This window comes from Chaetura pelagica, unplaced genomic scaffold, assembly GCF_000747805.2.
Source record: "Chaetura pelagica isolate M959 unplaced genomic scaffold, ChaPel_1.0 scaffold124, whole genome shotgun sequence".
NCBI lineage: Eukaryota > Metazoa > Chordata > Aves > Apodiformes > Apodidae > Chaetura > Chaetura pelagica.
In genome coordinates, this window is record NW_009952891.1 from 571,418 (window position 1) to 583,152 (window position 11,735).

The following is an 11,735-nucleotide window of genomic DNA, read 5'->3' on the forward strand; positions in this document are numbered from 1 at the left end:
GCAGCAGCTGCTGGAAAGAGCTTCAGCAAAAGCTGCCTCTGCTCCAGGCACTCAGACTTCAGCTTCTCATTGGCTGCTATTGCAGAGTAAGGTTGAAATTTGAATCCCAAGCTCTAGATATCTTTGTATGTTTGTTTTTTATTCATTTGCAGCACAGATGTGTTTTCTGCTGATTGCTCTGTCAGCCTCCATCTCACCTCCCTTCCATTTCAGAATGGTACAGCTGCATAAATCCCACCTCCATCCTTCATACAGGTCACTGTATTTTATGACCTGTGACTCACAGCAGTTTTTTGGGGCCCAAATTTGGGTGGTTTGAAGGTGCAAGCTGCCTTCTACCTCTTCTGGCACGTTCCCAGGAAGAAGGTAAAAGGTGAGGCAAAGGGATTGATTGAAGGGATGTGTGTGACTGTTGGATCTAGTGCCAAAGCACAGAGGAAGTCTGAGGTGCTCAGGTGAGTTGCAAGACTCTGGGGTAGAGAAGCACATTGGTAAATCTGTTTCTCTTGCTTCTGTTGTGCTTTGTCTGTATCGAGTTGTCTCTTCCCTCTTGCTGTGGAATTTGTGCCCAGAAATTTCACATGGGAGCAGGAGGGAAGGGTCTGGATCTTGTGGATCATTCAGATCTTGTGGTGGCCTTTAAGTGGCTGTGGAGCTCTCTGCACTGCTGTCAGCAGGTTCTTGAGGGCAAGAAGTATTGGTGCTACAGATCTGTGTTGAGGAGACACATGATGAAACAGGAACAGCACTTGGGGCTGCCAGCACCATCAGCACAGCATGAAACTCATCTGGGATGTGCAGCCATTCCTCGTGATCCCTGTCAAGTTCACTGGCAGCTTCGTGTGCTCCATTTTGGGAAGACCTGTGTGGATGAACCAGCTTCAGCTCGATGGGGCAGTGTCCATCTCTGGATGTGTTTCATTGCAGAAATCAGGACCTTGAATCTTTTGGGAAACTTGAAACAGATGCCTCATGTTTTCTGGTGCTGGTTATGTTGTATCCTCCCCCAAAGGCATTGCTACTGCTGCATCCTGCACTTGTGTGTGGATATTCCTTTAATAGGGGGCTGATTGGAGATGGGAGGGGGAAGCTGAATCCCTTGGGTAGCTATGCTCAGTGACATGTGGTGCAGTCCCATCCACTGATGTGGAGTAAAGGAAGGAGCCCAGGCTGTGAGTGAAGCTCTGGGGTATTTCTGAGAGCTGCAGAAGGTGTGCTGGTGGGCTTAGGTGGGCCCCTGTTCCTGGTTATAAGAGCCTTTGGCCCCAGAAACTTGTCTGAACTTTTCACTAAGTAAGATAAATACATTTCCCTCCTTGGGAAAGGAGGAAAATTCTGAGACAACACAAGTTAGTTTATTATGTCCATGTTATCCTGCACTTGGCCTGCTCTGAGTTAGCTCTGCAGCTGATGGTAGGTGTATTTCTGTCAGTGGAAGTGCTGGAGCATCCTCAGAGGTGGCATCAGATGATAATCCTGAAATTTAACTCCACTAATAATTGGACAGATGAGTCTGAAAGCTGCCCAGGTACAACTAAGCTTGGAAATGATATTCAGGGAATTAACTGCATCCCCCACTGGGAGAGAACAGTGAGCTGAAATCTGCAGGTTGCAGAATCTTTTTGTGGCTGGCTGTGCCTTTCCTTTTTGACTGGGGTGAAACTGCAGCTCTGATTGCTATTAAAGAGCCTTCCTAATGGGAATAGACTTCCTGGTGAGTTAGCAGTTTAGTGAAGATCATCAGTGGTACCTCAGAATGTGGATTGCTCAGACAGTGTGGCATTGAAATGTATTACATCTTGGTGTGTATGGAGAGTTCAGGCTTTGGGCTCTGCTGGTTTCCTGTCCCAAATGGATTATAAACCAGCCATGGGTGTTGATTGGACCAAGTCACCATCCCTGCAGGAAAGGGTGAGGGTTTGAGGACAGGCCTCTCTGAGATAAGAGGGTTCTGTGAGGCAGGAGGGCCTGTGCTCTTACCTGAGGTGAGCAATACCTGTGAAAAATCTCCTTGCACCTTGGTCATCTCCAAGGACACAGAGCAAGACTTGGTGTGTGTGCTGATGAGACCTGAACCTTCTCCCCCAGAGGCTGAGGGATTTGTTGTCTGTATTGAGGAATACAAAGCATGGTGTCACCATGGAATCATAGAATGGTTTGGATTGGAAGGGACCTTAAAGACCATCTAGATCCAACCCCCTGCATGGGCAGGGACACCTCCCACCAGCCCAGGTTGCTCCAAGCCCCATCCAACCTGCCCTTCAACACTGCCAGGGATGGGGCAGCCACAGCTTCCCTGGGCAACCTGATCCAATGTCTCACCACGAGTTGGAGCCCATTCTCTGGACCTAGTGGCTCAGCTTGCAAGAGGAGTTCAGATAAGAATCCTTACAATCCCAGACAATCCCATCCAATACCATGACTTTTTTTCCCCTATGTTGGGAAGGAATCTCAGTAGAATATCCATAAGAATAAAAGATTGAAGTCCCATCATGGGAAGTTATTGCTGTAGGAAGATAACAGTAGCTCACTAGTGTTCTTTGAATAAGCTTGCCTGAAGATTTAACATGATTAAGCTCTTTTTTTTTTTTTTTTTGTAGGCATTAAATTTTTCCCATTAGAGAGCTCAGCAGGACTATTCCTGGATACAGGGTTTGTTTTTGTAGCCTGCTGGCTGTGACCTCCTGTTTCTGGTAAATCTGACCAAAATGAGGAAGACTAAATGCTGACAAGTCATCCAGAATTTGTTTTCTTTGTTTAAAAAAGAAAAGCTAATAACAGATGTAACTTCTGAAACCCAGAGCATTACCTGGTAGAGCTTGCTTTGCTTCATTCTAAACACTTCCAGTGCTGCTGTCCCACTGCACTGCCTCACATGGGTGTGTCTTCCAGCTCTAGTTTGTGATGTTCCCCAGGGATTCTTCTCTGTTGATCCTGGTTTAGCTGCATTCAGCTTTTTCTGACACCTGTGGTGCTGTGTTCAGGCTGGAGTTCCTTGGGACTGGTGGTGACTGGGAGAGCAGAGGATGGCTGGAATGTTCCATATGATGATGGGTACCCTGCCATTTGTACTGTTGCTCACACTTGGGCCTTTTATTCTTTTGGCTTTTGAAATGGCATCTTCTTTTTCTACTTCATGAAGAGGAGAAATGGTCTCTGTTACTTCCTGATAATGTCAAAATGCAGCTTCCATGTTTTGAGAGCAGAATGAACTGTGGTTCCTGTGGCTGTGAACTGTGAGGTTGGGGAAGATAAATGCAAATAGCATTGACTGCAGTGGGAGTGAAGGGCAGCAAGCAAGTCAGGGCTGCCTGGGAGAGGAGATGCTTCCGAGAAGTCTCATTAGCTGGAGCTTTGCTGGGCAGGGTTTAGAATCCCAGGCCCCAGCTGGGTGTGGGAAGGGCTGAGCTGTGGAATTACCAGTTTGCTGAGCGTGGGTTTGTGCCTTTCTGCAGCCCATACCCCTTGTCCCTCTCAACTCCCCAGGTTCTTTGCAGGCAGCATTCTGTCTATCTTCTGGTGTCTTTGGGGCCATCACTGAGGCTGGTGCTCACACAGATGTGCTTTTCCAGGGGAGCTTTGAACAGGGCCCAAAGCTGCATGTTCTGCTGTGCTGCAGCTCCATCTGGGAGACATTTGGAGTTGGTTCTTGTTGAAGGAGTAACTACTGCAGTGTGCTGCACCTTCCCAGCTCCCTGCCAGCTCCAAGGCTGTGCTGTGACCTAGAGCAGGAGGAAGACTGAACATGAAACATTTGGGGTGTTTTAATGTTGTTGTAGAGTTGGCAAGAATTAATATCTGCTGCTTGTTGCAATCATGGAGAGGATTCTTGCATTGATTTTTCTTGTTCTTTTCACTAGCGAATGGACCTGGGAGAATGTACAAAGATCCATGACTTGGCACTGCGAGCAGATTATGAGATTGCAAGTAAAGAGAGAGACCTGTTTTTTGAGCTGGATGTGAGTATGGAGAAATCTTGACTGCTTTTGTGGAAACTGCCTCTTGAAGCTGTTTGACTGAACAGTAGAACTCGGTGGGCATTTCAGCTGCATTGCCTGATGTGTTATGGCAAGAATGTGCCCCTTCCTGAATGCTGGCTTCAATTTGTAAAAGTAATTATGGCCCAGCTACCTGGGAGGCTCCTCTGGCATTCCTTGCATCCCACACCTGCTGCTCTATACCAGGTCATTGTAACCTGGTGGCCTGTCCCAGAAGGAGGTTTGACATTAAAAGCCTTCTGCTCTGTGGTTTTGCTTTGGCCAGATTGAGCTTTCTGGGATGGAACAGATCAAGTGGAAGAACCACTCTGCCTTCCTTTTTTGTATTATTCCAGTACATTTGTCTCTGCACCTGTTGCTTGTTCCTTGGAAGCTCCAGCCTTCATGTGAGCACTCTGTTGTGTGTCACAGCAAAGGAACTGTGTCAGGTTCTGGGCAGATGATGGACTGAAGATCAGGGATCCAATTTTATTTGTTCTGCAAAGTGTCATTTTTATTTTTTTTCCCTCAAGGCATCTGTTCTTGAGGGTGCTTGTGCATTTTACAGGGATTGCCCCAGCTAGCTGTTGGCTGTCAGAGCTAGGCTGGGCATGGGGAGCATTTTTATTCACCATTCTTTGTCTGAACATGCAGGCCATGGATCACCTGGAATCCTTCATTGCAGAGTGTGACAGGAGAACAGAACTGGCCAAGAAACGCCTGGCTGAGACACAGGAGGAGATCAGTGCTGAAGTGTCTGCAAAGGTATTGTCCCCATTAAACCTTGGTGCTACGAGTCTGGGCAAGGGCACTGGTGCTCTCCTGGCTGTGACACTGGGAAGTGAGGTTCCACGTGGACTCTGTGGATTCCACCCATCCACCTCCAGTGCTTCTCTCACCATTCTTGTGACAAACTTAAAGGTCTAGAGACCTGTGGTGGCATAAAACATGAACTCTGAAGTAGGTTGGTTTAGCTGGGCAATGAAGGATTGGTTTCCCCCCACTATTCAATGTTAATATCATAATTTAAGAATAGTAAACCCATCCCATTATTGTTGTCTTTTTGCTTATAAACACTCATGGAGCTTCCTCTTTGGGAGCTTCATCCAGACAATCCAAAACATTTCTGAAGCTGGTTTGGTGGGTCCTGTCCTGTAAGCCAGACATGTGCCAGTGTTTGCAGAAGAACTGATGATGCCCCTTCTCTGTCCATATTTTCTCTTTACTACATGCCTGTGACTGCATTGCCTGTACTTGGCCCACCAATCCCTTTCTGATAGGACTCCTTTGACTTTTGGACATTTAAGGTCACCTTCCAACAACTACTTTTGTTAAGCAATATTTTTTTTTTTTAGGGGAAAAGAGAAAGTTACCCTGCAAGTTTTAGCAGGTTTTCCTGTCTCACTAAAAACTACCCATTCTTTTTAGGCAGAGAAAGTCCATGAGTTGAATGAAGACATTGGAAAGCTGCTAGCTAAAGCTGAACAGCTGGGAGCTGAAGGAAATGTTGATGAGTCTCAAAAGATCCTGATGGAAGTGGAGAAAGTCAGAGCAAAAAAGAAAGAGGCAGAGGTATGGCCTTGGATCTCCTGGGGTTTGGAACAGGAACCTGGGCTGGGCTGAGTGTGTGACAAAGGGCTGGGTGGTTCCCACCTCTTTCCCCATGTTCCATCCCCTTCTAGCAAGCAGAGTACTGTGGTAGATGAAGAAAAGCTTGGTAGAAACTTTCATCTAGTGAAGAAAACTGGGGTGGGTGGGGGATTTGCCCTCTGCAATACTTGGTCACCAGTCACTTGCAGGGATGACCTGTCAGGTTGGCTGGGCTCAGATACAGCACCTCCTTGATCCTGAGGCTGCTTTTATCATCCCTGAAAGGGCAGAGCAGCTTTTTCCAGAGGTTTCCCTGGAGGGTTATGACTATGTAAGGCTTCCCTGACATTTGCCTGGGTTTTTTTTTTGCCTCCCCTTAGGAAGAATACAGGAATTCCATGCCTGCCTCCAGTTTCCAGCAGCAGAAGCTGCGTGTGTGTGAAGTTTGTTCAGCATATCTGGGGCTCCATGACAACGACCGACGTCTTGCTGACCACTTTGGAGGCAAATTACACTTGGGTTTCATTCAGATTCGTGAGAAGCTGGATCAGCTGAGGGTAATCTTGGCTCTTTTAAACCTTCCCCTTGTAGTTCTGAAGATGTTCAGCTCTTTTATTCAATATACACAGGATTTGGGTGAGTTGCATAGTGTAGAATCAGAAATTTCTGATCCTTGAAACTTCCAGTGGAGCTTCCTGTGGTCTATAGTTCCTGGGTAACTAAATCCCCCCAGAATTAGTCCAACCAGAGTGCTGCTGTCATTTCTTCTTTAAATGCACATGACTGTACTATTGCTACTTCTCATAGCTTTGGATGAGGTTGGTCACTCTGGGGTTTTTTTTTTACTATCAAAAAGTACTTCCAGACCTCCTAAAGAAGTGCTTGAACTGCAAGTTTCACATAGTGCTGTTAGTGAGGAAGATCTTAAGTAGCTGAAGTGATCACAAGTTTTCTGGAGTGGTTTGTCATGGAATTGCTGGCCTTGCTCACAGGCAGACTGAGCCTGCTCAAGCAGCAGTGGTGATTCTGTATTCACCAGGCAGCATGTTGAGGTCAGTGCCTCCACTGATGGTTGGCCTGAGGCCAGAGCCCTGCTTGATTGTGCTGTGCGTGCTTGGGGTAAGGCAGTCCTTTGCCCCAAAGTCTGTGGGGCTTGTCCCTCAGAGAGCCCTGCTTGATTGTGCTGTGTGTGCTTGGGATGAGGCAGTCCCTTGCCCCAAAGTCTGTGGGGCTTGTCCCTCAGAGCACAAGCACTGAAGGCAGAGGGTGGCATTTCTGGCACTGAGGGGTAATGGTGAAGTTGTGAGGGAAGTGAGAACCTGGCTCGAGATCTTGGCTGATGCAGAAAACACAGTTAAATGGTTCTTTGTCTTACTGCCTGAACAGTCTCTCTGCAGGTCTCTCTGACCTGTTAACTGTGTGGCTGAAACACAATGTGAACTTTTGGGTTTTTTTCTAGAAAACAGTGGCAGAAAAGCAAGAGAAGAGAAACCAGGATCGTTTGAGACGGAGAGAGGAGAGAGAGCGAGAGGAGAGGATGGGCAGACGGTAAGGGGAGGCTGATCACTGGCTTGGGGAGTTGGCTTTGATATGTTCTGATTGCTTGTACCTGAGCATTGCAGGAAGGCAGCATTTGCTGCAGGAGCAGTTGTTGGATGTGGTCTGGATGCTGTGTGGGCACCTTGACATTCAATTAGAGTTGCAAACAAAAGCACAACTCCCCCACCCTCGAGTGATTGTCTGTGTGTTGTTTTAACCTCCATGTGTCTCCAAGATGTGAGCTCTCTGGAGTCTTCAGGCTTATATTGGTCTTGTATTCCCTGTCCTTAGGAATCTGAATCTGGACAAAATGCCCTCATCCAAGTAATCTGAGTGGGAAGGCTTGATGAGTGAGTGCTTGGTCTGCTCAAATGGCACCAGTCATGCAAAAATTCCCCAGACATCCCTCCTCACATCTAGGCTAGGAGGTGACAGCAGGATGGAGCTGCAATCATGAGCCAGATGATGGGCTGTCTCTGCTCAGAAACTTTTCTATAGAAACAGTGAGGCACAGCTTTGGAAAACATTCCTGGGGATCCAAGGGATCCTGAGGAGTAGCTGCTTCTGGTGATTGTGACCATATATGCCTCCTTCCTGCAGGTCCTTCCTGCGTAAAAATTGCTCAGCTGAGTTGCCTTCAGAGCTCTATGGATCTCTTAGTTGGTCTCCATTTCCCCAGAATGCTGGCTTGCTTCCTCCTGTGGCAGTTCTGAGGGTTTGTTTTTCAAGTTTAGAATAAAAATTAATCAACAAATCCTCAGTTCTTTAGAGTCCAGGAGCCTCCTGTGTTCACAAGTAGTTCAATACAGGTGTGCATCTGATGAGGCTGCTTCTGAATGTTTATTTGATGCTTTAAATATGAAGGGTTTGAGGACTGCATTGAGTTGGCCTGAAGTCTGAGATCTTCCTGGCTCCCTATGTGGCACTCCTTAGACTTTGGCCAGCCTTGGCTCCTGCTCCATATGGAGGAATTCCTCTGCTTCTCTCTTAGGTTGCCCAAGATAAGCTTGTTATGAAGGAGCCAGGAGAGGAGCCACATGGGGGGGGTCAAATTATTTGCCTCTCCACATGATCCAGGGAAGGGAAATAGTTTTCCCAGTGTCAGAACTGAGCTTAGAGCCCAGATTTTTCCATTCCTCTGCACCTTACCCACCAGGAGCTCTGCAAATCTGTGCTTGCAGGGGCATTTTTCCATCAAAAACTCAACAAAGACTTCTGCTGCCTTTCAGACAGCCTCTTACCCAGAGCTTGATGCTTGAAGGAACCACAGAAAGCACATTTCCTTCTTATCTCCTCTTGCCATATCTTCAAAGGCACCATTCTCATGGTGTTCCTTAGTCAGAGAACGAGTACTTGGAGAAGTCCTTGGTGACTTGCAGGCCCTGTGACATACTGTGGAAACCTGCAGACTCACTTGTGAAACTGCCTCTCACAGGTGTTATTCATTTGCCAACTCAGCTGTGATTTCTGCATAGGAATGAGTGAACTGGGTTGTCACCCCTAGTAGTAAATAAACACAGGTTCCTTTGGTGGTGTTCATGACTGTGGGCTACCCAGTAATCTCCTAAGACTGGAATTCTGTGGAGAGGAAATGTACTTGGAAGTGCAGACCTTGGTGTTTGCTTCCCAAGTGCACCAGCAAACAGGTCTGGGTGGAGTTGCCACCCTGTGGATTTCCTTTGTAGTCAGTTGGACAAAACAGGTTGTGAAACACAGCACATGGTCTCTGTGATGGAGGGAGAAAGAAGAGAACAAAACACACTCAGCCTCTCACTCTTCTGGGCAGCAAACTTGACTGTCTCCTGCTGTACCCTGATCCAGGCTTGTGAGGGAAGGGCTGTTGTGTTGGGTGCTTCCTGGATTTGGAAATCTAGCACCAGGGAGTGATTATCCAGAGTTTACTGTGCAAACTCCTGCTCAGATCATAGGCATGGAAGGGCAGCCAGGCTTTTCAGGAGATGTGGAATGGCTTTGTTTGGAGGTGTGCACCAGTGATTTGGAATTAAGTGATCAGGAGGAGAACAACATTAAGAACTTGGACTAATTACAACCACCAGAACAATTCAGTTGCCTGCCAGACATCCCCAAGAGGCCCTGCTGTTCCTTCAGGTTGTTAGATGAAAAGGGAGGTGTTGTGGTTCTTGCTCTCCTGGTTTGTCAGCTTTTCCTTCCCCTGCTGCTCTTGTGTGTTGCCTCAGCACGTGGTTCATTTGCCTGAGCTCCACCTTGTTTACAGTCCTACCCAAATTCCTTTCTAAATGTTGGGGTTTTTTTTTCCATTCCACCATGATTGAACAATCCCATCTCATTGTGAAGGAATGTCACTGCACATTCTTTTAATCTTGTCTTATCCAGGCATGGTTTTAAATGATCTTATTGAAATAGATGCTTCTCTATTGCTTTTTAAATGTTGTAGCTTTCAGCCCCATCCCCTGTCAGCTTTGGGGCTGTGGCCCTGAACACCCCCCTGAGTCTGGACACAGTGGGGTGGCAGCAGTGACCAGTGTGGTTCTCTAAGCCACTAAATGAGATCAGCCAATTCTCAATTAAAGCAAAAAATGAGGCTGTTTAGACAATGTGTGAAGTTTTGGTGTAGGTTGGCTTGGAAATGTGACTGTAGAGGAAAAGGGAGGGTGTGTTTTTCACAAGGAATGGTGTTTTAAGTGATGGCTGAGTTGAAAGAATTATGACATGGTTATTTAACTGAAAGAGGGGAGAATGAGCTTAGTTATTAGGAAGAAATTTTTCACTGTGAGGGTGGTGAGACACTCAACTATTGTTGAGTTCCTGTGCAGGGCTGCCAGGGTGAACAGGTTCTAATGAGCACTGACTGTATCACACCTTCAGCTTTTCTTTCTCCTCTTCCTCCTAGGTCTGGATCAAGAAATAGAGATCGTCGAAGGTGAGTGGAGAGTTCTCCAGTTCTCCCAGTTTCTGTCCAGCTGCTGTGTTTTTTCCTAGGTCTCCAGAAACAGGTTGCCTAGGGAGGTGCTGGATGCCCCCTCCCTGGAGGGGCAGGTTGGATGGGCTTGGAGCAACCTGGGCTGGTGGGAGGTGTCCCTGCCCATGCAGGGGGATTGGAACTGGATGATCTTTAAGGTCCCTTCCAACCCAAACCAGTCTGTGTTTCTATGATTCCCAAATGGAGTTCCCTCAGTGCTCCAGCCTCTTTTGTTCTGCTCCCTGAAGGAAGTGGGAATTGCTGCTGGGGCACTTCAGTGGTGCTCTGAGAGTTGATGGCACCCATTGGGCTGGGAAGCAAATGGTGCTGTGTGCTCCTGAGTACAAGCCTAAATGTACCCGATGCCTTTTTCAGTCATCACTAACACACTTCCCTATTTTTAATGTCTGAGATGTATCTGTTAGATACATAACACCTCAGATGTAAAAACAGATTGAAGGTCAGACCCCCCCCCACCTCTGCAGAGCTTGCTCACATACCTGGAGCTCTTTCTCTCTGCTGCTCTCCATACACATTGACACCCTGTGTTTTGTTTCCAGAGCAGATTTAAACAGTTCTGCTTCTGAAGGGCAGCAGGTTCAGAGTACTGCAGGGCTTCAGTCATTTCACATGCCCCTTACCTGGGCCTTTCTGCTGACACAGCAGACACAGGCTGAGGATGGGTTGGTAAGCTCTGCTAATCCTTGGTACATGATTTTTTACCTAAGCTTCCCAGCAAACCAAGGTTACCCACTGGTAGAGCGAGGCCTGGGAGGTGACCTGCCCGCGGGGGGAGCGGTGCTGGGGCTCTGGATGGGTTTTCCCTTGGGAATGCCTGAGGGGTGGGCTGGGGGTGTAGAGGGCTGGGGGTGTCTGTGCCCATCCCCTGAGGTCTGAGGCAGTGCGTGTCCTTTGCAGATCCCGGTCCCGGGAGCGGAGGCGGCGGCGCTCCAGGTCAGGCTCCCGCGAGCGGCGCAAGTCGCGCTCCAGGTCCCGGGACCGACACAGGCGGCACCGGAGCCGTTCCCGCAGCCACAGCAGAGGGCACCGGAGGGGTTCCAGAGACAGGAGTTCAAAACACAAGTAGGTATTCCTGACACCAGTGCTTCCGGGGAAGTCCTTGGCACGGCAGGGAGCCTGCCCGTCCCTTAGAGCCAGCAGGAGCGCGGCAGGTCTGGGGTTGGCAGCCGGTGTCCCGCCCTGTTCCCAGGGGCTGTTGGCAGGTGACAGCAGTAGCTGTGCAGTGAGATCCCAGCTGGAAAGGAGGGTCTAGGAGATAGAACTGGTTCCCTGATTTGTAGTGCTGAGCCTTGACAAGTTGCTTGCTTCTCTTCTATAAGCAGCAGCACAACTTGAGCTAACTGAGCCTCCCCAGGGGCTGTTTTGATGTTACATTTCTATGGTTACCTTCTGCTTCCCAGTTTGTTCCTCTCAGTGCTGGCTTGGAGAAGGAAATGTATGACTGGGGACCTTGGGGAAGCCGCCTGTTTGGGTAAGAAGAAGGCTGGCTGGGAGAGAGTTCTTCAGGAGTCTGTACTAGAGGGAGGGGAAAAGGCAGCCAGGAGGAGGAGTATCCCCCTCCTGTTGCTATAGTTCCAAGAAGGGCTCCAGTCTCTTCTGAAACTCAGCAAAACACCCACTGTGGTGGAGTAGGAATGAGACAAGCACATGTAGGAGTATTTGAAACA

General features: G+C 48.2%; 1 protein-coding gene across 1 annotated transcript in view; it reads left to right on the plus strand.

The window, feature by feature from the left end:
• LUC7L (LUC7-like (S. cerevisiae)) overlaps positions 1 to 11,735 on the plus strand; it is a 16,907-nt gene that overhangs the window by 1,940 nt on the left and 3,232 nt on the right. The window contains exons 3-9 of the mRNA XM_009995516.1: positions 3,861 to 3,959; positions 4,632 to 4,742; positions 5,406 to 5,549; positions 5,948 to 6,124; positions 7,027 to 7,115; positions 9,979 to 10,008; positions 10,966 to 11,130. Of these exons, the coding sequence (XP_009993818.1) occupies positions 3,861 to 3,959; positions 4,632 to 4,742; positions 5,406 to 5,549; positions 5,948 to 6,124; positions 7,027 to 7,115; positions 9,979 to 10,008; positions 10,966 to 11,130 (815 nt within the window). The remainder of the gene's footprint in view (positions 1 to 3,860; positions 3,960 to 4,631; positions 4,743 to 5,405; positions 5,550 to 5,947; positions 6,125 to 7,026; positions 7,116 to 9,978; positions 10,009 to 10,965; positions 11,131 to 11,735) is intronic.